Source organism: Rhamphochromis sp. 'chilingali', assembly GCF_963969265.1.
Source record: "Rhamphochromis sp. 'chilingali' genome assembly, chromosome: 17".
NCBI lineage: Eukaryota > Metazoa > Chordata > Actinopteri > Cichliformes > Cichlidae > Rhamphochromis > Rhamphochromis sp. 'chilingali'.
Window position 1 is genome coordinate 16,945,397 of NC_137944.1, and position 24,109 is coordinate 16,969,505.

The window sequence follows — 24,109 nt, forward strand, 5'->3', positions numbered from 1 at the left end:
GGTGTGGATGCAATTCAAAAAGCAGTCTTGTCTTCGCCCTGTGTAGACTGGTTGTTGCAGCATCTACAGTGACACGCAGAATATGCACTTGGAGGGTGTTTTGGACATCCTGTTCACCCCTCACTGTTCAGCCCAGGAACAGGATGGAAAAAGCAACGTGGAGCGAACGCAACATGCACGCACAGAGCTTGGCGTCGACTAAGGTGTGTTATTCTTCCATTCTGTTTCTCAGTAAGATCCATCTGTTCACCCTGCACAGTAATACACTCCTTTCCTTTTGGTCCCCAAACAGCTCTCCCTGCAAATATCCAAACAGTCGAATGAATTCAATCACCAAAGAAAGAGGGACAACTGAAAGATGACATGCATGTGCTTGTGTACATTTATTTTGATCTATCTATCTATCTATCTATCTATCTATCTATCTATCTATCTATCTATCTATCTATCTATCTATCTATCTATCTATCTATCTATCTCTCTCTCTGTGTGTGTGTGTGTGTGTGTGTGTGTGTGTGTGTGTGTGTGTGTGTGTGTGTGTGTGTGTGTGTGTGTGTGTGTGTGTGTGTTTGCAGGGGCAGTAGTTGGGTGCGGAAGCAATTTTGTTCTGCTCTGTTTGGCAGTGCATCTGTGAACATTTTTCTGTTTCTCGATTTCCACCACCAAAGGTTCACCCCTTTTCTATGCACACACATCTCTGTCCAGCCCCTGAATCCTCATGTCTCTCTCTCTCTCTGTCATCCTCTTGTGTGGCTGTCCCTCCACCCTGCTAGCACCATCTCATATAAAAAAATAAAAAAATAAAAATAAATAAACAAAAAAAAACCTCTACTGTTCTGTTGTCAGGAGTGTAGACTGATTGTGTTTGGACTCTTTAGATTTTAGTGTTTTTTAGGGTAATTGATAGTGAACAGCAGGAGGGAGCGCACAGTGTTGGCTGGGATCAATTCACTCCTGATTTAATGAGTAATGAGGAAAAGTGTAATTTGTTCACTAGGAACAGAGCATTTGGTCCTAATTATTTCATAATGTATTTGACATAATCCCATTTAGGAGTAGAGCAGATACTCTGCCCTCCGCAGGCCATTTCGTGAGCTGTTGGTGACTGTAGTGCAGACACAGAGATGGGAGAAGGGATTCGTGTGACAGAGCAGTGATTACACTGTTTTAGGAAGCAACTGATTTAGGAAGATAGAGGGGGAAAGCGATACAATTGGGGAGGGATTATGAAAATCATACTTTAGGAGATCCAAAGGGGGTATGTTGGCTTGGTCAGAGTGTGTGTGTGTGTTGGGGGGGGGGGGGGGGGGGGGGCGGCTGTTCACCAGCAGCTGCTATTGTCTGGAGTCTATATCTCAATATAAGACTAAGAGGATTATCTAAACGCACACTCTTAAAGAAGAGCAAACCTCTCTCTGTCTGTTGGCCAAAGGCATTATGTGCCCAAATAACCCGGTGACATATAAAAACCACACGGGGGGAGAGAGAGAGAGAGAGAGAGAGAGAGAGAGAGAGAGAGAGAGAGAGAGAGAGACTCTTGGACCGAAGCTCACACACACATTAGCTGTGGCGTAAACTGGAGCATATTGACTTCCAGTGACAGCAGACGCTGTTTAAATCCCCCACTCACCCCCATTCTGCACGAGCGACAGCAAGCTGAGACTGGACACCGGGAGCATTTGCTCGAGTGATTGTCTGTGCGCGTGCGGCCTGGCACTCTGACACCGAGGCGCACTGTGCGCGCGCGTTCTTCGCCGGTGTAACCAAAAGCTGGGAAAAGGCGTATCAGTTCGACGACCCAGTCTCATTAGAATCTAGTCTGCAGACCCTTCGCTGGTCGCGCGCATTTTACTACTACAACTCCTCGCGGTGACGCTTCAGCTGTCGACGGAGTGGCACGCGCGCAAAAGCTGTGGAGAAGAGGACACCCGCCCGGGACAATGGAACCGAACCCTAGCCGTTAAACAGTTGACACACACGCACGCGCGCGCACACACTGCAGCTGAGAGAGAGATCAGGCGTTTGGAAGGATAAAGGCGACATGGCGAAAACAGACAAGCTCTGAAGTTCTGTGAGGATTATTGTACAGTCCACGGTCTGACCGGCGAAACGAGGACCAGAGTTTGCATCACTGTATCCAAGGGAATAAGCCCACGTTATGGCGCGCGCTGACAGCCGTTTGGGGACCTGGCAGGTGCTCCTGACCATCTCAATGGTCATCCTCCCTGTGTCTGCTCACGGTAAGTCCGCGGATCTACCGTGTCCCACCCTGTGCGTGCGTGCTGCCTTTAATTATTTCTGTAAGGAAGCACGCGCACGTGCGTGAATCCAAATCACACTTGCTTTGGCATAGATTAGAAATAATGACAAATCCAATTGTCCGTGCATGCGCCATGGAAATATAGATGCCATTTAAAATGTGGGCACTGTTGGCATTATCCATTATGATTATTAAGCCTTTGCTTGGTAATTCTGTTTTGTGAGGACACATTTATCAATGCATTGATTAGTTTGGCCATTCGCCATTAGAAATGCCCAAATGTCCACATTTTTATAGCACGAACAAAATTGGATTCTCAGTCCAACCAATCACTACATTCTGCAGATAAACCTTATATTTTTTGTCTCTCATCCTATTGGCTGCTATATGTACTGATCACTAGTGACACTTGAACCAGTGGCTGTGGGCAGGGTTCAGCCAGTATCAGGTTCATTAAGCGTGTGAAAGGCGGGTAGGAGGGGGACCTCCCCCTGCCTGTAATTATGTTAATTCAAAGATGTAAGATCTACTACCCGGCTGTACATTTTTTTTAATGAAAAATAATGAGATGTCTGTGGACGATCACAGCGACAGACACATTTTACAGTTCAGCACTGCAGCTGCGACCCGCCGTGCCGGTGCGTTCCCCAGACAAAGGCGGGATTAGGTGCACCGTGGCCGGGCTACAGGAGGCCCATTCATGGTGCTGAAAGGACTGAATTCCTCTAGACATTGAGGAGAAGGAGGGGTGGGGGGCGAGACGACTGGACAGGCCAACCCCGCTCCCCTCTCCTCCTTCTCGTTTACTGTCCATCCCCTGGGATTTGTGGGAACACAAATCTGACACAGACGGTTCCTGCTCTGTGCGTGTGTCTGTCTGTGTATCTGTGTGGCATAGACACGCGCCCGCGTGCTACCCCCGAGTGGTGGAAATGTGAAAAATCCTGGAAATATAAAAAATGAGCGCTACTGCTGTCGCTGCCCAGCAACAGGGTGGGTTGTGCACGCAGAGGGTCGTTGGGGTTCACACGAGCACGCGCATCAGCTGTATCCCCCCCATGCAGCCTTGTCTCGCGCCCTCAGTGGATAGCGAGGCGTTAACTCTATGTCATACCCAGAGGAACCCACCCGAGGGATTAATAAAGTTCTATCTAATCTAATCTAATCTACTGACCGGTAAATATATGCCTGGCATCCTGTCCCCCATGTTTAAAGCCCGCAGACCACTTGCCAGGGGATATTTGTTTAATTAAGAGTAGCAGGGGCCTACAGGGGATTCTTATTTCACTGGCTGCCTGGGGAGATGCAAATCTTTTAGATATTTTGCTTTTCACTAAACAGTAACCTGCTCATCACATAAAACGAAGAAACAAGTAAAGTGATTCACTACTGCTTTAGTATTCCTGCAGAGTCCCTTAACATGCAGCACCTGCTGTCATAACGTCATTTTCAGCTCAAATTTAATACGTTCTTTTACTCACGCAGAGAGGTTTGCTTCAGCAGACTAATGTCTTTATAATATACGGTTTTTTTTCATGACTGGGTAATTTGACTTCATTGGTTTTTATTTATTTAGTCTATAAAATGTTCACAAGTTCAGTGCTGCCTTTAGTCAAGGTATTTTTGTCTAACGGTGATGTGGTGGTGAGTTACCATCATAAGATACAAAGTCACACCCCAAAAAAATCTGTCACTTTTACTTGATTTTAATAAATTATCAAATATAAACTGGAGATTATTCTTGCAGTCAGCTGATTGATTAATTGGCTAATCATTTTGAGCTCAAAGCTAGTCAATCCACACACACACAAACATTCCTGCGGGAATAGATTTCTCTTGTTGGCCATGCCGGTAAAACAATGTGGACTGAATCCAGAACCCCAGCGTTCCTCCATGTGAGTATGTGTGTGCTTCTGTGTATCCAGTACATAATGTGAGGTCCATCTGCCCCGTAGCCCCAGAAAGCTCATAATATGTCAGAATACATCAGATCATCAGCATCTCCTTGATTTTCTTTCCTTCGCAGAGATGGGGAGGAGGAAAAAAATCTTGAATGCCCACGGATCAATGGGCGGAGGCTGCAGGTTTTCATCATAAATGAATGTTTGATTGTAAAATAAATCAATAAGGCTCAAGTATTAATACATTCTTACATTTGGATGTTGCAGTTTTGCTCAGTAGGCACCTTTACCTGACTGCTGACTGTGAAAATAATAGCTGTAGTCAGCATCTTTTAGGTTTATATTGGTGGTCAAAGGTGGTTACAATGTACTTGTGTGCAGGGTTCCTTCCCACTGTGCCCTGATGGTAAGGCCGCTGGGAGTCTGCACTCCAACCAATCACAGTGACCTCAGGTAAAACTTGTTACCATGGTGACATGCTCCGTGTGATGCCAGAGGTTAAGAGCCGAGCGGCAGCTAAAGGCACAAATCGCACTGTTTCTAAGACTGCTAAGCAAGCTGGGGCTCGTGCATTCAATTTGATCATCTTGCCCTTGTAATCTCTTCCTGTGCCCCTTTGCTCTTGTAATCTCCACGAAGACTGCCAGCTGCTAACAGGATACGCAGCATCCGCATCTCAACAGAGAACAAATCGGCAGACTGAACCTTTAAATGAAAGCAGAATTCATTGTAATCAGATTTAGCCGGTGGAGCCTGTCTCTCCTCCAAAGTGTGAGGCATTGCAATCCTTGCCACCTGAGTTTTCCCAGAGATGGAGCTGGCATAAAACGCAGAGTGACTGCCTGGCTGATTGATCGAAAAACAAGAGAGAGCACCAACACTAGATTCTCTGTTTCCACTGCAACTCCCTCGCTCCATTCCTCCTTTCAACCTGGCACCTCTTTACATCTCACCATGGCAACTGCACTGTGTGTGTGTGTATGTGTGTGTGAGGTGAATCTCATGGTTCCTCAGCCACCGCTAGTCTCCGTGACTCGAGGCACGTACAGATGGTTTTTGTATTAGTCCCGAATGAAGTGCCAGACACTGAAAGCAGGGATCTCATTGGACACGTTGATCTCAGGGTGCTGGTGGGAGAGAAGCTGTCCAGCCCAGCCATGTTTGGCCATTTGCAGATGTACGAGCCAGTGGAAAAGTGTGAAGAAGTGGCTTCTTGAAATGTAGTGAACTGTGGGAACACTGCAGCCAGTTCTTTCTTTCTTTCTTTAATGAAAGAAATACTTTGAACCACCATCTACATTAACTTTAGTTGTGTCCAACACATATAAACTTTATATACAGGATCACCAGTAAAATCTCAGGAAAACCACTTAAAAAGTTTTTTTGCTTTACATCCAGAAAAGTGTTTTTTTTTTAATTCTGTAAAAGTTATACTTCTACATCATTAATGCTGTTGCACAATCCTCTGATATGCTTCAGGATTCGTTTAGTGCTCTTTTATGTCTGTTTAAAACTTAAAAGCTAAAGCTTTTAGTTTAACTCAGAACAAAAATGATAAACATCAGCTCACCTGTTATTGTTCAGCTGCAGAAAAAATACACATTTATGAACTCTGGGAACAAATTACGGTATCTCGTTTGTTTAATTGCAGTAAAACATATGTGTAAAAACGATATGTTGTGTTTTTTTTAAGTGCTCAAACAGTTCTTGGTCAGGTGTGTTTCCAGCAGCAATCAGCAGCGCCTCCTTGTTATGTGCTAATTTGTGAATTTCACATTTGGGGAATTTTTGCGTTTAGATGTCAGGCTTGATTTCTCTCCCTGTGCCCAAATGAATGCCAAGCTGACAACGTTACAATTTAGTATAAATAATGCTTTAAAAATGTTTCAGTTTAAACAGATATCCTTAAAATTTGGCCCGAGTGTCTTCAGTGTGGGAGGGGTATCATTTGAGTCCTGGCAAGAAAGAAAATCTAAATGTATGAACACAGCATCATATGCCAGACAGGGAGTAGCTGAGCTCACTCAGGCATGTGTGCTCCTCACCCAATCAAAAAGTGAAATTTTTTCAGCCAATGGAAAAATAGCACCGTGCTGTTTCTAATTTCTTAGCAGGAGCCAGGGAATCACTTAGAAAGAAGAAGTAGTACTGGGTAGCCTGCAACCCACCTTCCACACATCCAGTGCCCACCCTATAGTTTCACTGTGTTTTAGAAAGACAGCTCTGAAGTGGACTCCACACACAGTCATACTGCACTCTAAAAATCACTCCAACTTTTTTGGAATAAAACAAATTAATCTTGTAATGTCTAAATTAAGTTTTTGTGTAATAACCTTAGTCTAGTCAGACATCATGTACAAAAAACCCCCAACCCCAAACTGAATCTCACAGGCAGGAGGAGATCCCAGCAGCTGGCCTCTAATCTTCAAACTAAAAGCCTGCTTTCCTAACCTCTGAGCTATTACTACACCTACCTTCCTTTTTACCCACTTATTATTCCTAGATGCCCAAAAGTAGGAGGCTGAAACTGCCTTTGATAGTATCCTGTTATTTCCTTATCTTGCTTAAACTATTTGCCAGATTTACTGAGGTGATATAATGCTCACGCTGGCTTAAATCACAGAGACTCTGCGTTTTATAGCTGCACCATTTCACCAAGTGGAAATTTGTCAAGATATCAAGTGCATTTTTTTTGCAGTGTTACCAAATTCTTTTGGAAATACGTGTCTCCGCTTGAATTTAAAAGAGAGTTCTGTGGGTTTTAATTATGTGTGGCTGCCGAGAATGAGCATGCAGTGAGGGGCCAATTAGCAGTCTGCTGCCTGCTGGAAGATTTTAAGACTTTTCTGGTGATATCTTCGCCTTTCTGCCTATGAGTGTGCGTCTTTCTCTGTAGACTGCTAAAAGCAAGAGAAGTTTCCAGCCAGGCGGCTTCTAACCTACAACTCTAACCCCTAATCTAATCCTCACCCGGTCTCGGTCACTAGAGCACATGACTCAGGCGCTAATCCTACATCATGCAGTCTTCAGCTCTTGTTGACATTTCTTTGACAAGTAATCAGTTGGCTTTTCAAAGGGAAAGTGGAGCCAAGTTTTTAGTAACACTTTCACTCACATTGAATAGATTTTGTATTTTTTGGTTTATAATTGAATAATATTTTAAAGCTCAGAGGAGTTAATAGTCAGGGAGATGGTGAATTCTCTTAGAAAACCAGGCTAATACAACTCTAAAGCACCTCTGCACAAGGCTGTGGTGGAGACTGCAGTGGATCTACCAAAGCCATTCACACTTTATCCTTGGGCCTCAGTCTTTATCATACAAAACTAGACTCAGCACCTTCGGACTGGTTAAATCTATCTATAAAAACCTTTGTGTGTACTTTTTGTGAAGAGTAAGACCACAGCAAATAAAAGCCAAAACAATTCAGTTTTCTGTTATTCTTTGGTGTTATGATTTGTAAATATGTCAGGGTTCCTCAGTTTCACACATCAAAGTAGGTTCACCCAATAAAAGGCTTTTAAAGCAGCTGTTTAATGTATTCTTTGGCTGCTGCGATGGCTTGGGTCTAGAGGCTACAGATTTTAATGGAAAGCATGAACTGCATGCTTCACAGTTTCCAGAGTTAAAAGTCAAAAGTTGAGCTCTTAACCCTTGTTGTGTGTGATTGACAGGGAGGCATTCAATTGGCAAACACCACCATCATCACAACCATTCATCTGTCAACAAGGAGGCCTTGAACACCAGGATGGTGCTAAGTGATGACTCAGCAGAGAGAGACCATCTGATTGGAGCAGGCCTTGTGTTTGGTGCCAAACTCCCACTCAGCTCCACCAAACACCACCACTCACATAAGCGCGTCCACTTGGATTTTGTAGAGGAGGACCCACCTGTGGCGGAGGAGCTAACCGCAGGAGGTGGGGGTCCAGATCAGCCCGGGAACCCCTTATCCGATGACGTCATCACCGTGGAGTTTCACAGTCCTGCCCCCGACGTCGTGCCCTCCGATGCTGCTCTGGGATGGGCGAAAGCCCCCAAGCCCCAAAAGCAGAAGGCAGGCGACCCTACATCATGGACCCTTTCTGATTTTTACGACTATCTATCCCCCAATGATGACGACCCCTCGGCAGTCGATACAACCCCAGAACCCGAACCCTCCCCGTCACCTCCAGCAGAAATGGAGGATGAGAATCCGCTCCTGGCTGGTTCTCCTGCTGTTCCTGACAAGGTCAAGCCTAACGTGGACAGCAGGCCACCCTTACCAGCTCCTCCCATGTCAGGGCAAGACCAGGATGAGGGGCTAGGCTTAGGAGGTGCCATGGGGGAGGGTGGCTGCAGGCTGGGCTTTGTGCAGTCTGGGCCCGGGGTGTGTGTATCTCAGTGTGACGTCAAACCCAATTTCTGCTTCAATCAAGGGGTGTGCACCGTAGTGCCAGGAATGGGAGCCTTCTGCAGGTGAGAGCTATGCAAACACAGGATCATACAGTCTTCCTTTTTCCATCATGCATAGTAATTTAAAGGCAGGATGTGACTTTTTGGTGAGCAACTGGCATTTGTGTGTGCACATTATGTGCAAGGCAGCAGGGGTGCCCGAGAGGGTCGTTGGGTGCTAAAATATTCCCCTTTTTAATTTGTCTTCTTGGGATAATTTCCAATATGCTTGTTCTCCCACACAATTGAAAAGATGTAGCATGAACACTGGAAACACAGACACACACACGCACGCACAAACACAGAAACAGAAGGCTGGCCTGATGTGTCACAAGGGTTTGTCAAGATCACAGCAGGGTCCCCAAGAGATAATCTCAGTTTTGGGTTTTGGAGGCAGGGCGTAAAAGAGGGTGTGTGTGTTGTTAGGCTGCTGGCAGCTGACAGAGACACACAGCATGCACAAATAGAAAGTACGAGAAAGATGACAATACACTGAGGTCACACAAACTCGCGCGCTCGCACACTGCTCATGCAAATGCACAAGCATTCATTCACGCCTTGATGGCACCATCTGCCCTCTCCTGCAGCCTCTCTGTAAGCCTGGAGGCAAACTGTTGCTTATCTTATCATACCTGCTGAGTAATATGCACACACACACACACACACATGCATATGGACACACACACTTACATATGCTCAAACAGCAGTGAAAAAGTTGTAAGTAGTTTGACAGAAAAAGATCAGGAATATGGAAAACGCACGCACGCACGCACGCACGCACGCACGCACGCACACACACACACACACACACACACACACACACACACACACACACGTGTTCTGATCCTTTGATCTCATTAAGGGGCTAGGCTGCAGGCCAAATCCCTGCTTTGCTGGAAAGACCTCAGGACAGCATGTCAATAGCTCTGAGTACAAGTTTACACTTACACATTGTAGGCATAATTCTGGCACACAGGCACACACCTTCTTGGGCATTTGGCTTTTTTATTTTGAGGATAGAAAGAAAGACAGAAAGTTAATAATAATAAATTAATATGGTCTCTTTATATTCCTTCTTAATCCAGGTGCAATGTGCAGGACTACGTGTGGAACAAAGGTGCGCGTTGCGACTGGGCCGTCACCGAGTTCCAGGTGCTGTGCGTGGTGGTGGGCGTGTCCTCCGTGGTCCTCCTGCTGCTTTTTATGATCATCGTATTCTTTGCCAAGAGGCTGCACCACCTCAAGAACGAGAACAAGCGCCTTCGCAAACGCAGGTGTGTGCGTTTGACCGGGAAGTGAGAAAATATTTTTGAAAAGAGAGCTGTGACTCACAGTTTGGTCGGTGCAAAGCGAGGTGACAACCTTATTACAAGCACATGGCAGTCAAAGCAGAGCACATGTGAAAGGAAGTCTATAGTCAGTCTGCTAAATTATTTGGTTTTCACAGAAGTGACGTGTTTTGTGCGAGCTGGTATACGTAGTGGAGAAAAAATGCAGCTCTTAAAGATATGAATGCAAAAAACAACCATATTACTCCAAATATTTACCACACAAATCTCTCTCTCTGCCATCCTGCAGTAAGTACCGCCCACAGAGCAGCGAGCCACAGACGGACGGCCTCTCAGTTTCCACAACAGCTGACGGCTCACAGCCAAACGTAAGGAAACTGTGTGACACCCCTCCGCCCGCTCCCCAAGCTCATACTCACAACCTGGCGTACTATGACAACATTATCTGTCAGGTATGCCCAGCTCTCCTCATGTTTGGCCCCTTTCCCCCCTTTTTCTTAGGTTTTATTTCATTTTTCTATATATTTTTCCCCCTTCCCACCTCATTGTGTTCTCTCCTGTGTTGTCTCCCTGCCAGCTTCGCTTGATGATTCAGTCTACTGTATGTTTCTGCTGCACTGTTCTTGTTATTAAACTGCCATCTGAAGTTTGCAGGCACACCAAAACACACCATAATGTTGTCCTGTTATATCAAGACATAGATGAAAATGTAGCGTATGTCTGTGTTTAATGTTTTTCACCCTGACCAATTCCCCTCAGAGGCCATCAACAGCCAGCTTTACCTGGGACTATAAACCCAGAAATTCTTATAATCAGCTCCAGGTAAGCACAAAGGAGATGCCCACATTGCCTACATTAGTCTTCCTCCCTGGCTTTGCTTTAAAGTCCCCAACTGTGAAACTGCTAGAAACTTACAGTATTGTGCAAAAATCTCGAACCACCCATTACTCCTTTATATTTTGTTTCAAGTAGCCAGACATTCCCATGTGTTTTAAAGTTTTCTTGAACAATAGTTCCTCAGGCTTTGTGAGGGTCATTCAGAGTTTTTCCATTTGGCTGCGTTTTCACCCATTTTCAGTCCAGTCCTTGGATCTGACCATTTTCAGAGGCATTCAAGTGTAAAAAAGACACCTGATTCAACACATAGACAATTAGCAAAGAACCAGTTTTAAATTGTATCTGTATGAGCACTTTGTTACTAGCAGCCTGTCACAAAACCCATCATGTTGGATCAATTGCATTTTTGGGGGGGTTCAAACCTTCATCAGCATGTACAGAGTCGGTCAGGAGAGAGGTACAACAATGTCTACAGCCATCTGTAAATCATGGTGGAGGCTCCGTCAGGGGTTGCATATTAATTTCAGCCAGTGGTGTTGGAATTGTTGTCAAAACTGATGAAATTCCAAACACAGAATTCATCATGCAAAACCATCTGGAAAGCATTAGATCGGCAACAGCTTCATTTTTTTTTTTTTTACCATGACAATGACCACACTTCCAATGCAGTAAATGCCTGAAATAGACAAACACACGGTGAAGAACTATCAGTCATGGATTGGCCTCCCTAAATAACTCTCTTCCAAAGAAAAGCTTTGAATGTCCTTCAAGAAACCTAGAGAACTATTTCTGAAGATTAGTTAAAGAAATTACAAGAACGCTTGACTAAAAGAGTTCAGGCTGTGTTGAACAATAAAGGTGGATTAAAGGTAGAATTATACAAACTCCTTTTTTTGCCTTATATGCATGAATACTTGCACATTTTAATAAATCGCCACATCTATTTCTCATTATCTCAGCAAAATATCAAGAAAAGAGATGCGGCTCAAGACTTTTGCACAGTACTGTAAATCTTTTGCACTTTATACGCTGCAAGCTGTCACTTCCTCGACCTCTTCCCGCACCTGATCTCGTATCAGCTGAATTCCATGTAGCTGTAATGATTAATCACACCCTGCCAGGCGTCCTGCAGCCAGTTGTTCAGATATGTAGGCATCGCTGTGTGGAGAAACAGCGAGTTCATACATTTGCTGCCTCTCCTACCTGCGCCTCTGCAGCTTCCTGAGAAGCTCGCTGAGGAAATTGAGCCACCATTTTGTCTCAGCTGCTTGCTCTTCATGCAGCTCAAACAGCCATTTTGGGTCCCCCTGCAGCAGGTTTCCTCTTTTCTCCCCAGTACCCCTCCACAGGTTGTGCATTCTGTAGCATGCAGTAATGCATTCATTTCTGTCCACAATTCTTTTGTGTGTGTGTGTGTGTGTGCGTGTGTGTTGTGGGGGTGTTGTGTTTGCAGGAAGATGTGTTTGTTCCCCTGTTTACATCCATCAATCGCCTGCTGGGTTACTAAGGCAATAGAGAAGGTTACTGATGCATGAGTAAATTCATACTTAAAATTCAGTGTGGATTCTTGTGAATAAAGACGGATATAATAGGAGAATAACTTAAACGGCGTAGGGGGTGTAGGAGATCAACAGCAACAGCACGACTTTAAATTTTCGGAACCTGTTTTGATGTGAAAGGGCGTTCGGCGAATTGCGTACAACAGTAGCCAGTGAAACTGATCGATTGTGCCCTACTTACCGCCTGATGTGACTTTGACCTTCAGATGTTAGTGAAAAGCCAATCAATGGATAGCTTGAACAATTACGAGCCTGACACACGGACACGAAACACAAAAACAAGTCTCTGGGACTGACTTCACATTTGATCTGCAGAAATGAATTCTGATTCTCAGTCCATTAGCGACACTTAGCTGAACTACCTGAAGTGATCAAATTAGGATTTTTTTTTTTAAAAATAAGCTGCTACTCTGAGAGCGGTGCTTGCATTTCAGTGTAGTGATTATAGCTACTTTTCGGTATCTTCCGGATCCTCTAAATGTCAGGTCGGGGGGTTAAAAAGCCCCTGCAGGTACATGTCCTGTATTGCAATTTCTTTTAAATGTCATAGGTCCAACAGGTTTTTTTTTTTATGCTGCGGTATGATTAGCTGATTAGATAAAGGCCTGGATGTGAAGGTGGTGGTGGTGGTTTTTCCGTGACTTTCAAGAATGATTATCTTGAGCAAGCAAGAGGGGAAGGGTTTTCTGGAAGGGTTTTTTGTGTGTTTTTTGTTTTAACCAGTTATAAATGTCATCTTTAAGTTCAGTTAGGCCAGTTACTCTGCGATGTCTGTCTCTCCTAGTCTGGCAGTGTATTTCTGCCAGTTCAGATTAAGTTGTCTCTGCAAAATCGTAATGCACAGCGATGCGCCACTATATTAGATCTTTCCCCAGCACACACTAAGCAGTTTTTCCCTGTTAAATGACTGCCTGAGCAAGTGATTGCACACTCTTGCAAACAACAGTACAGTAAAAGTTCAGTTCTGTAATTAAAGGTGCAATCTTACACAAAATAGACCCCCCTGAGGATGATTATTAGACCTCAACATAACTTTACCTTCGCCAGGGGAAAAAGTGTACACATATCTATATTCCCAAGCAGTAAAAGATGCATATCTGCACAGCTAAGAGAGTAAAAAGAGTAATTTAAAAAGGAAATCTCACTATTATTATTTTACAAGAATTCTGTTTAGCTGGATTTACTGACCAAAATAGTTTTTTAAAAAATGTACTTGAGTGTGTTTGTGATTTTTCAACAAAATACTGTGCACTCAAAAAAATGTATCTACATAAGACAAGTATTTCACAAGCAAATGACTCAGATAAACTTAAACAGTTTCTTAGGAGCTACCTAAAAGAGTTGTATGGAACCACTTGACATAACTTTTTTAAAAGCAAATCTTCCAAAATTGTTCAAATGTTTCACCAAATTCCCCCCAAAATAAAAAGAACTTGTAGATTTTTAAGGTTCCACTAATTACTTGATGATTTAAGTTAGATAAAACACATTTACTACATTCTGGTAAGTCTCTCTGTGCATGTCTTGCATATTAGCTGCACACTGGTGTAAAGGTTTTCTCTTACAGCAAAGAAAAAGTCTGGTTTGGAAGTTTCCAGAGGCTTTTGTTCTCACCTTGCATGCTGGATTGTCCTCCCACAGTCCAAATACATGTGCGTCAGGTTAATTGGGGATTTTAAGGTGCCTGTAGGTGCAGATGTGAGATGGATAAAGCTTTGAGTTGTAAGTTGTAAGACTGGCACCATGGAAGTGTTGTTGTATTTCCCAGAATAGTTTTGTACCTCGTCATTAAAATTTCGTTTTCTCTGCATATGAAGCATCTGTGAAGCGTAACCAACTTTCTCTGCAGGATGAGCCGCAGAAGCAGGAGAACCAAGCCAAGTCCCCGCAGCCCAAGGAGGAGGGGTCTATGAACATCCTCAACTCTCACTCCCCAAAGCACGAGAACAACCGCCCGGCCTCCGCCGTCCACGACCACGGCCTCACTCCTAACAACACGGAGGAAAAAGCCGAGGTAAACATGCTCCAGAACAACCTGGTATAAAGCTTCACCTTCTGTTAAAGTGTGCACACACACTCACACACACACACACAAACGACATAGCGCCGAGGCTAACATCGTTTACACCATGCAAAGTGCATACTGTGCATTTCTAGCAGTCTGATGAGACCTAATGTAAAAAGTAAGCACAACATGAATTAAAGATACAACTTGAAAAGCACAATAGTCTTGTTTACAAGGCTACCATGCCAACACTGATCACATAGTGGTGCCGCCTCCTCCTTCCTTTCATATCCGCCCCTTATGCTGGACTAAAACCTCTGGCTTGGACCAACTATTGACTGACTTTCCTTTCTGCTGATGCCCTGCCTTGGTCTTTGGCCAATGAAATCCTTTGCTGTCTTTTCTCACATTTCCCCAGCCCCTCCTTCCCCTTACCTCTGCTTGCCCCGCCTTACTGTCGCTCTCTGCCCGCATGCATTGGTGTTATCAATGAAAAGTGTCTGAAAACATAATATTTGCAACAAAAAATAAAATAAAAAGAAGTACGTGGAAATTAAGTGGATCTGTATTTGCGAAATATTAATGTTTGCTAATAAGTGGATATGTCTAGATTACATGAGGTCAAAGTAACTGCTCGGAGTTGATATACTATATACAATAGATATATTACACACGCTGTGTCTTGATTTTCAGTGTGATTTATAATGCTTTAATGTACCTTGCTATTCTTTTGTACTTTTTTTGGTATACATGGAGGATTGCAGTTCACGGTTGTTGGAATAAATCTTTTTAATTTACCCAGCTTGTCCCCGTGTGTTGTTGTGAGCTTTCCTCCAGACTGTATCTCTCTGTCCAGCTCTTTCTTTTTCTTCTCTTTCTTTCTTTCTTTCTCTGCATGTCTGCCTATGATGAAGCTAACTACTGCCCAGCTGCTCTCCTGCTAATAATAACTGAATGCTCGGCTGACCCTGCTTTTGTGCTACAGTAGGCTCCTCACAGATTGCACCGTCTGCACACACAATAGTGATTGCCCATTCAGAACCATGGACAGCTCCCTCAAATGAATAGAAACCGCAATAAAAGGTTCAAATGAAACATGTTCTGTTCAATATGAAGAAATTTAACGCAGGCTTTTTAACCAGACTGGCAGAGGGAAACAGGATTTCTGAGTTTTCTTTTGTTTTTTTAATTTTTGATGTAGTATGCTCCTTTATCTGTACTTTCCATGTATTAAGAAGTACACATGTTCCTGTTTGAATACCCCCCAAATTCCAACTTCCACTCTGTACTTACACTGATGAGAATGTAATTCGCCATAGTTATTTTTATTCATCTACGCTAAACACCTCTTCTGACAGCAGTGTTTTTAAGTATCATATACACTCACCTGACAGTTTTTTAGGTACACCTTGCTAGTGCCAGGTTGGAGCCCCTGCTTTAATTCTTCGTCGTATAGATTCAACGAGGTGCTGAAACATTTCTCAGAGATTTTGGTCCATATTGAAATGACAGCATCCCTAAGGTGCTCTGTTGTATTCAGATCTGGTGACTGTGGCAACTATTTGCGAACTCATGTCATGTTCAAGAAACCAGTTAGAGATGATTGAGCTTTGTGACATGGTGTGTTACACTTCAGGATAACAAGGATGGACATGGTCAGCAACCAAAAGTAAATCTCCCACACTGTTACAGCACCACCACCAGCCTCAGCTATTAATTCAAGGCAGGATAGAGCAATGCTTTCATGTTGATTACACAAAATTTTGACCCTCTAATCTGAATGTCGCACCAGAAAGACTCATCAGACCAGACAACGCTGGTCTAATCTTCTGTTGTCCAATAATGGTGAGCTCTTTGAATTGTAGCTTCAGTATCCTGTTCTTAGGTGACAGGAGTGGCACCCAGTGTGGTCTTCTGCTGACCCACCTGCTTCAAGCTTTAACATAAAGTTCAGAGATAATGGGTGGTAACGGGTGGTTATTTGAATTACTTTTATCTTCATGTAAGTTCAAAGCGGTGTCGCAATTCTCCTCCAACATCCGAGAACATCAACAAGGATGGTTGTATGTGAAAATCCCAGCAAATCATCAGTTTGTAAAAGAGTCAGACCAGTTCACCAACAAACAATGCCACATTCAAAGTCACTTAAACTTCTGTTCATCCCCATTCTGATGCTCTGTTTGAAACTCAGCAGACCTTGTCTTCATGCATAAATGCACTGAGCTGCTGCAGTGTACCTGTATAAAGTGGCCAGTGAGTATATATATCATCATTATGAAAAAGAATATTGATATTCAGAACAGTTTAAAATAAATTCTCAACATTTATAGCCACTTAGTCCCAAATTTTATTACAGTTTAAGCTATAATCATTATATTTCTATTATGTATCTAATGGAAATTATTACCTAACTGTGCAGTTTCCCTTAACTCCACGAAGCTCAAAGCGTCTCTCAGCTCGCTGCTTAGCTAGCTAGTCTGTAACTCTTTGGAGCTACTGCCTCTTACATCCTTCTTCAGCAAACAGACACTGATCTTATTCTGGAGTTATCGAGAACAAGAGCCACAGGAGTTTGAGAGTGAATATTAATTGAATGTTGCTCTGTAGTTGCCGGACATGTAAATCAGCACAGTATTTGTTATTTGGTATTTCTCATCATTTTCCCCCAAAAGCTAATTACACCAAGAATCTAAAAATCAATACTGTAGCTTTCAGCTATCCCAGGGGCCCACTGTCACCCCTGTGCTTGTCAATGTAATTTGATTTCACGTTTTTGCCTTCATGACTCTTCCTGCATTGTTGCAATCTTCTCCACTTACCATATTTCAACATCAGGATGGAGTGACTATTGGCCTGGAAGTGCTTCTCCCCAAAGAGGCCAAGCTTCACCCAGAGAACAACCCGCCCCTTCAGTATGATGTCTTCCTCTACAAGGTTGCCAACAATGGAGACCCTGCCTCTCCCAGCCAAGGCCTCACCTCTCACTCATCCAGTTCTTACCCCACCACTCATCCCATTCCCAGATCACCCAATACACCTAAGACATCCAAGGTTCCTAAGTCAAACAAATCCCCCAAACAGACCAAGGAACCGCTGAGAGGGAGGCACTCTTCACCTGGCCGGCACCGCTCACCCGGTCGCCATCCATCACCAAGTCGCCACTCAGCTCCCGGGTGTTATTCTTCCCCTATCTGCCGTATGTCTTCCCACCACTCTCCCTCTCATTTCCGGTGCATGCCCACCTGCTCACCCACTCCCCCTCAGCTACGCAGGCCCAGAGGTCGGTCTCAGGATCCGGAAGCTGAGGCCTCAGAGACTGGGCGAGAGTACTATGGAGGACACATCCGCCCATTCCCATCATCACCACATCTTACCCAGCCTCCTCCATCACCATCCAGGGGGAAGTACTGCCCGGTCAGTACCCGATCCCTGCCACCACTCTCCTGACCAGGCCTTTGCTCAGTCCAGCCCTTTAAACGCACAAACATCTGTCATGATTTACTCTGTCCAGTGATCTGTGTCCATCATGTCTCTAACTTTTTTTTTTAAAAATTAGCTATTTATAGTTTTTTCATCCACCTGTCCATCTTTGCACCCTGTTTCCCCACTTTTATACCCTTAGGATAAGGAAGGCACCTAAACCTGTTCTAGGAAACTAAATAACTGGGACAACCCTGCACAGACCACATTCACTGAAATTGAAACATGGATGGACCAAAAATACACCAATAAATCACTGCATGGTTGCTGCAGCTGCATATTCACACCTCTCTATAAAAAAAAAGGCCCAACATCTCAAGGCTCAGGTTTCTGCTCACAGAATAAACTCTTATATGTGAACAACACTATCTTAGCATGGTGCCAACATCAGCGACAGCTGACGATATTGTCAATAAAAGGTTTCATAGCCTTAGTGTTATCAGCGGTTTATACAAATCTTTTGCTATTCGATGTGTATTTTTTCATGTTTTCATAGGTGTTTTGAGTGTCTTTTTCAGTGTTTCTAATCCTTAATAAATAGGATACAACAAATCATGCAGTACTGTTTTCTGAAGATGGAGAAACTTTCTGTGTGGTGGCTGTTCATGAAATATGAGGTACTCTGCTGCCCCCTTGTGGACAATGCAAACATTGCAACGAATGGTCTTTGGGAGTGGTTAGATAGATCCTTATACTGAGACACTGCCACATGTTTTACATAAACAACAAAAATAAAATAAAAATAAAACGAGGTTATTCAAAGAGTAAGACCGATATTGTGCATTATAATAGTGCAGTTTGCATTATTAAATAATATGCACATTATAAATGTGAGAAAAAGCTCTAAGAAGGTATAATACAGAAATATTTGTTTGAGAATTAAAATGATCCTGTCAGGGAAATCTCATGTTTTTGAATGAACCCCAGAAAAATTACAATTTCTTTGATGTATAAAAATATTTCAAATTATTTGAAATTGTTTGAAATATTCAAAATATTACTTTTTAAACATTATTTTAAATGAAACCGGGGTGAGAGAGGATATATAGTTCTCTGAAGTGGTGTGTTGGTGTCCATGCTCATAAAGAGAGCATATAACTGGAAATTTATATGACACCAGTTAAGCTTCCTGATATTTAAGGTGCTGCATGAGTAGAAAGTTAGTAGATAGTTTGCAAACCAGTACATAGCCTTAGTAGCATTTGTACCACTGGATGGTTACTGTTATCACTCTTGATATTATACATTTACATAAGGAGACTCGTGCTGTGAATAAAGTTGTGGTTGTTTTTGTTGTTTTTTAATAAAAATAATACAAACTAAAGTCAATACATATGGCAGATATAAAGGGTAATGACACTGCCTTTTTTATGCATTAAGAACAGCTTATGTCAGGATTAGGAGAAAAACATAAATGAACAGTTTGTTTAAATGACAACAAAAAAAGACAAAAGAAAAAAGATGTGTTTAACCAGAGTATTAAAATGCATCTAAATATGCATTAAAACCAGCTCATATTTGTGATTTAGACTACAGTTATGTATATAGTGAAAAAAAGCACTTAAATAGCAGTTTAAAGACTTTTATTCTGTCTATATCATTTTCAAAACAAACACAGAACGAGAGAGTGTGATGTTCCCCTTAAAATTTAGAAATTTATTTAGTATTGCACTTTTTCCGGCTGGGACAGGCTTCAGCTGTTTAAGTGAACAACCCTGTAATGTTCAGGATGCAAGCCCAATCATCTCCAGTAGCAGTACTTTTGTTTCTTCGGGTGATTCAGATTACAATTTCCCACAATGTGACCTCTTCTGCAGCAGCAGTTAACAGCTGCAGGCTGCAGCGACTCAGCTTTACTCTACTCTGATGTTTCTCAAGGATGAAGACCACCTTCTGGTTCCAGATGGAGAAGGTGAAAGAGAAGTTATTCTTCCTTCTTTTTCTATTTGTCAGAAATGGGCACAGAATGAATAATTTTCAGAAGCCTCCAAGGTGCCCACAGTGTGTCCTTTGTACGTCCTCGGTTTCCACTTTTTAATTTGCTCTTGAAGTATTTAGGATTTTCTGAGAGTTTTTCCTACAAGGACACTTAAAAGGTGAGAGTGTGAAAATACAATAAGAAGAATTTCTCTTACCAAGGAAACCTTCAATGTTTTTCTACACTAATACAAAAAAATCACATAAACCATGGACAGAAAAGCATTTTGCTATGGTGAAATACCTCAGGTGGATGGTTGAAAGTAACTGACTACATGGTCATATTCACATGTTCCTCCCTGTCTTTAATGCAGTCTTTTACTCCAAAGAGTCTGACCTCCACAAACCGCCAGACAGCTGTTATTACAAGCTGCATTTCAGCTTTAAAGTAGAGTGACCTTAACCATCCACATGTGCTTTTAAGAATATCAGCAGCTGCCCTTACATTTAGATATGATGAAAACTCTACAGAAAAATTCAAATGAACCCTTGCTGAATAGCTTTCTGTTGTGCCTAAATGCAGCTGAACTCCAGGAATAAATTAAAGCTAAAGGATGTGAAAGTGGAACTTCAAAGTAGTTCCAAACAAGGCTCGAACTGTCAGCTAGGTTTCACCTCTGCTCATTTGTGGTGTTTGGAACATTTTTAACTGAATAATTTGACAAATAATTTGCATTGCTGTGAGGTACAGATGGTCCAAGAGGTCTGTGCTGCAGTGATGGTGAGTAAAATTCTACTTTTTCACATAGCAGCTCTAATTAGCAGGCGTCTGCATCTGTGCAATGTATCCATACACTCCACATGCAGCCACATAGATGGACTTGCTCATCAAGCTTGCCAGCATTAGTTGAAAACTAGCAACCACTTGCCCAAATATGCTTACTTAAGGCTCCAAAAGTGAACAAACTGGGCCAAAATGTTAATGCTGAAGGTTCAAAGTTAGCGCCACATAAAACACCGAGTGGCTAATTCTTCATCCTTAAAAGTGAATACAGTCAGATACATTGATCTGGACCATATTTCAGAACATGGGTCATTTAAACACAGAATGAGTGAAAGAATTAAAAAACTGATATTATGGTTTTATTTGGAGTTGATAGAACTTTAAAGTTACAGTGTGTTAAATATCTAGATGTCAGTAAGTTTTGCAGACAACTGAGGTCTTTTTCCTTACCCCTTTCAATTCTAGTGCATAATCCTAGCTACAGTGGCTGTAGGAAAAACATATTTTAGTCAGCCAGGAGATATCAAAACATTAAATTTAGATAGGATATTTCTACTGCTGTTTGTGTTAAGAAAAACAACCCAGCACCCCGCCACACACACACATTATATTTTAACACATAAGTCTATCGACACTTAGCAATCAATCAGGAATAAAACACAGATCTATATCAATTAAATATTTCGGCGCATTTTATGTGTTTACCCCAGAGTCGCCTTAAAAACGCCAGTCACGGGTCTGAAAAGTACTCAGATAGCAAAGTGACGGAAGTGGCCCTGGAGAGTTTTGCTATCTGTACAGACTGTCAGTCCACTGTTTATCTTAGCTGTCAATATGCCAGGTGAGAAGCATCCACCTTTATTTACTTTGAAGGAGGCTGTAAAAGACTGAAAACAGTCTGATATGAGTCGATGAGTCACTGAAGCTCACTTCTGATCGGTGACACCAATACTGAGTTGTTGAGGATATCCTAAACTTTTCTGTGGCTAAGCACTGCTGTTAGCCCCGTTAGGTGCTGTTAGCTGCTGTTTGCTAGCGTTAGTGAAATTTACTTTGAAGTGGAACTGAAATTGCTGAACTTAGTGAATAAACTCTCATATATTGTGATGTTTGATGTGATGAATGAATTCAAACTGTTTAACGGAGAGAAAGTGTGATATTTTTTAAGACATTCACGCTTAACATTAGTTACATTAGCATAATGTTAGCTTAGAAACTTTTGTTTAGCCAGTTCACTGTCAGCTGTCCAAAAATGAGATGGTCACGTCTAATGTCCTGACAATAAGTCATTCTGACAATATCAGGAAGAAATAAACATGTTTATGCACGTTTCTGTATGTTAGACCCCTGACTTAAGTTCAGGAAATAAGGGGTCGCAATGAGGAGGAAGAAGATTCAATTTCATCCAGATGCCAGTCGCGCTCTCTTTTGTTTTGACGTTTTTGCTCCCTTGGTGAAGAGGACCCCATCTCTGCTGATAAAACATGTATGATCCTTCATATCTTGAGTCTGAAGATGCAGGGAGTTCTCTTCTCCATCGCCTTTGGCGTATTATGTTTGTAATTCTAAGTTTATGAGAATGCATTAATTTATTGGAAGACGTATTTACACATTAATCAATGTGTGATTATGAGTACAATACTATTTTTTTCTATTTAATGACTTCAAAAAACGTCTGTACCTTTGAACCTAGCACAAGCTCACAAGTTTTTGCTGACCTCTAGTGGCCTCACTGTATGGTCTGTACCGGGCATGGTCACAGTTGTGGTAGAACCCACCCAAGCACTAACAGGCTTAAACATATGAGGTCAGATAGCGCTGCGTTTCAGGTCAAGTTAACTTTCTTATTTTACTGTTATTTTCCTTAATGTTTAATTTAAGCTGCATTGCTTCTATAAGATGATTTATTAAGAAATGAGAGTTAGGGAAGTAATGACCCCAGAATCAGACACTACAGGATAATAAAGTGAAGCTATTAAAGGTACAAGTGCAGGAGACAGTCCTCCTGCCACTGTGTGAGTTATTCACACCGCAAATCTCCCACCTCAGAGGAGAATCCTGGGTTCATTTCTAATCCAGCAATACACTTAAGTATCTGGCTGGCTGCAAACACTTATTCTATTATCTTAGCAGGGTGTACAGTTGAAGGTCAGCCTGGTAATGATTTCTCTGCATGACTTGATTAGAGTGCAGGTCAAAAGAGTGATCAGAGACCTTTTTCCACTATACAGTTTTTGTCCTATTAAAAGGTCAGCTGTCAAAGCCAGATGTGGGAGCATTACAATCTGCTTGAACAGACTGAAAAGACTCCTTTAAAATAACCTCTCAAGCTTGCTCTGTGTCTTACAGAGAGGGTCCATAAAATATTTACAACAGGCCCTTCATGAGCGCTCCCCAGTTTTTCTTTTGTAACAAGCTGAGCTGAGAGTTTGATTTCATGTTTTCCGTCCACAACCTACGACTACACACACACACACACTCACACAAAAGAAACGTCAGCATTTCGTGTTTAGAAAAATAGCACTGGGGTTGTACTTGAGGGACCCATCTCATCTCATCTCTGTACAGTTAACTCCTCTGAGATTTTACCTTGCACAACCTCCTCAACCAGCACGCCCCACTTCTCTGCGTGCACGCAGCTCCTGCTCGATCCACCGAGCGGCAGCCTTGCCCCGCAATCCGACGCGCTCCGCCGCCACCGAAGACCCGCTGGCACTTTGAAACCGCTGATCTGCATCTCCATTTGCATTCACTCTGTGTCGAGCGAAGGAATGTGTGCTGATTCAACACGATGCTGTGATAATTGATTCTTGTTATCGTGTAGATTTTGGGGCGATATCTGATGATCTCCGGCTTTGCAAAGAGAGGAGATGAGGGCCAGGATAGTGCACAGGTGTGTGTGTGTCCGGGTGTGTGCAGGATAGGATACTTTGCAGTTAATGCTGTGCGGGGCCGATCAGTTGATATGTCAGCACACTGGGAGGGTGGATTGTGTGTTTTTGTGTGCGGGGGTGTGTGTGGGTGAACCACTTGGATGTATTGCTTTTTGGCAGCATCATCACTGCCTCTTTAAGTAGGGCTATAAAGTATTTTTGCTGACCCAAAACAGATGTAAGTCCCTCTGTCTTACTCCCACTCTGCTCATCCCTCTGCATGTAATGTACACACTCACTAACACATCTTCTTGTTCTGCGTTTATCTCAGTCCTTGAGACGCAGCAAGACATTTTGCCGTTTCAGAACTGTAGACGAGCTGTAAATGTAAATATTTATTTAATGAACACTAACAAAATCAGCATAAAGGAGAATCTAATTAATAATTAAATTCAAAGTTTTACTTTTATGTAACTGGTTTCTCAACTTAAACTTTCTTAGGATACTGCATTTTGAGTGGTCGAGCACACTGCTAAGGTTTTAACCGATGGCCCACAAAATGCTGAGGCTGTCGGCGTATTCCCTTTGCTACATGTTGACACAGAGTACCAAAATCTCTCTCCACTCTTCCCTTCTGTCTCCATCATTCCTCCATGAATCCTTAAAAAGAATTGAGGGAAACTAAGCAAGGAATGGTGAAAGGCAGTTATAAACACTGCTTTGTGGGATCATAACTGCAACACACACACACACACACACACACACGATCACATCT

At 42.7% G+C, this 24,109-nt stretch overlaps 1 protein-coding gene across 3 annotated transcripts; it reads left to right on the forward strand.

The window, feature by feature from the left end:
- The first annotated feature begins 1,581 nt into the window (after nt 1-1,581).
- Nucleotides 1,582-17,848, forward strand: LOC308384757 (chondroitin sulfate proteoglycan 5-like). Of its 3 annotated transcripts, none has more exons than XM_080863340.1 (6): nt 1,582-2,240; nt 7,834-8,614; nt 9,676-9,864; nt 10,169-10,331; nt 14,125-14,289; nt 17,116-17,848. In XM_080863340.1, the coding sequence occupies exons 1-6, from the start codon at nt 2,159-2,161 to the stop codon at nt 17,725-17,727; spliced, it is 1,992 nt and encodes a 663-aa protein (XP_080719466.1). In that variant the 5' UTR covers nt 1,582-2,158; the 3' UTR covers nt 17,728-17,848. The 3 variants fall into 3 exon arrangements, with proteins under 3 accessions (XP_080719466.1, XP_080719467.1, XP_080719468.1); XM_080863341.1 differs by having other exon boundaries at nt 10,169-10,247; XM_080863342.1 differs by lacking the exon at nt 17,116-17,848 and having other exon boundaries at nt 14,125-15,048.
- Nucleotides 17,849-24,109: the final 6,261 nt, after the last annotated feature.

Excerpts from the sequence above, each read along its gene's own strand:
- LOC308384757 (XM_080863340.1), top strand. The coding sequence starts at position 2,159 with ATGGCGCGCGCTGACAGCCGTTTGGGGACCTGGCAGGTGCTCCTGACC. Across the intron at positions 2,241-7,833 it reads CCTCCCTGTGTCTGCTCACG|GGAGGCATTCAATTGGCAAA; the intron begins GTAAGTCCGCGG and ends TGTGATTGACAG. Across the intron at positions 9,865-10,168 it reads AAGCGCCTTCGCAAACGCAG|TAAGTACCGCCCACAGAGCA; the intron begins GTGTGTGCGTTT and ends GCCATCCTGCAG.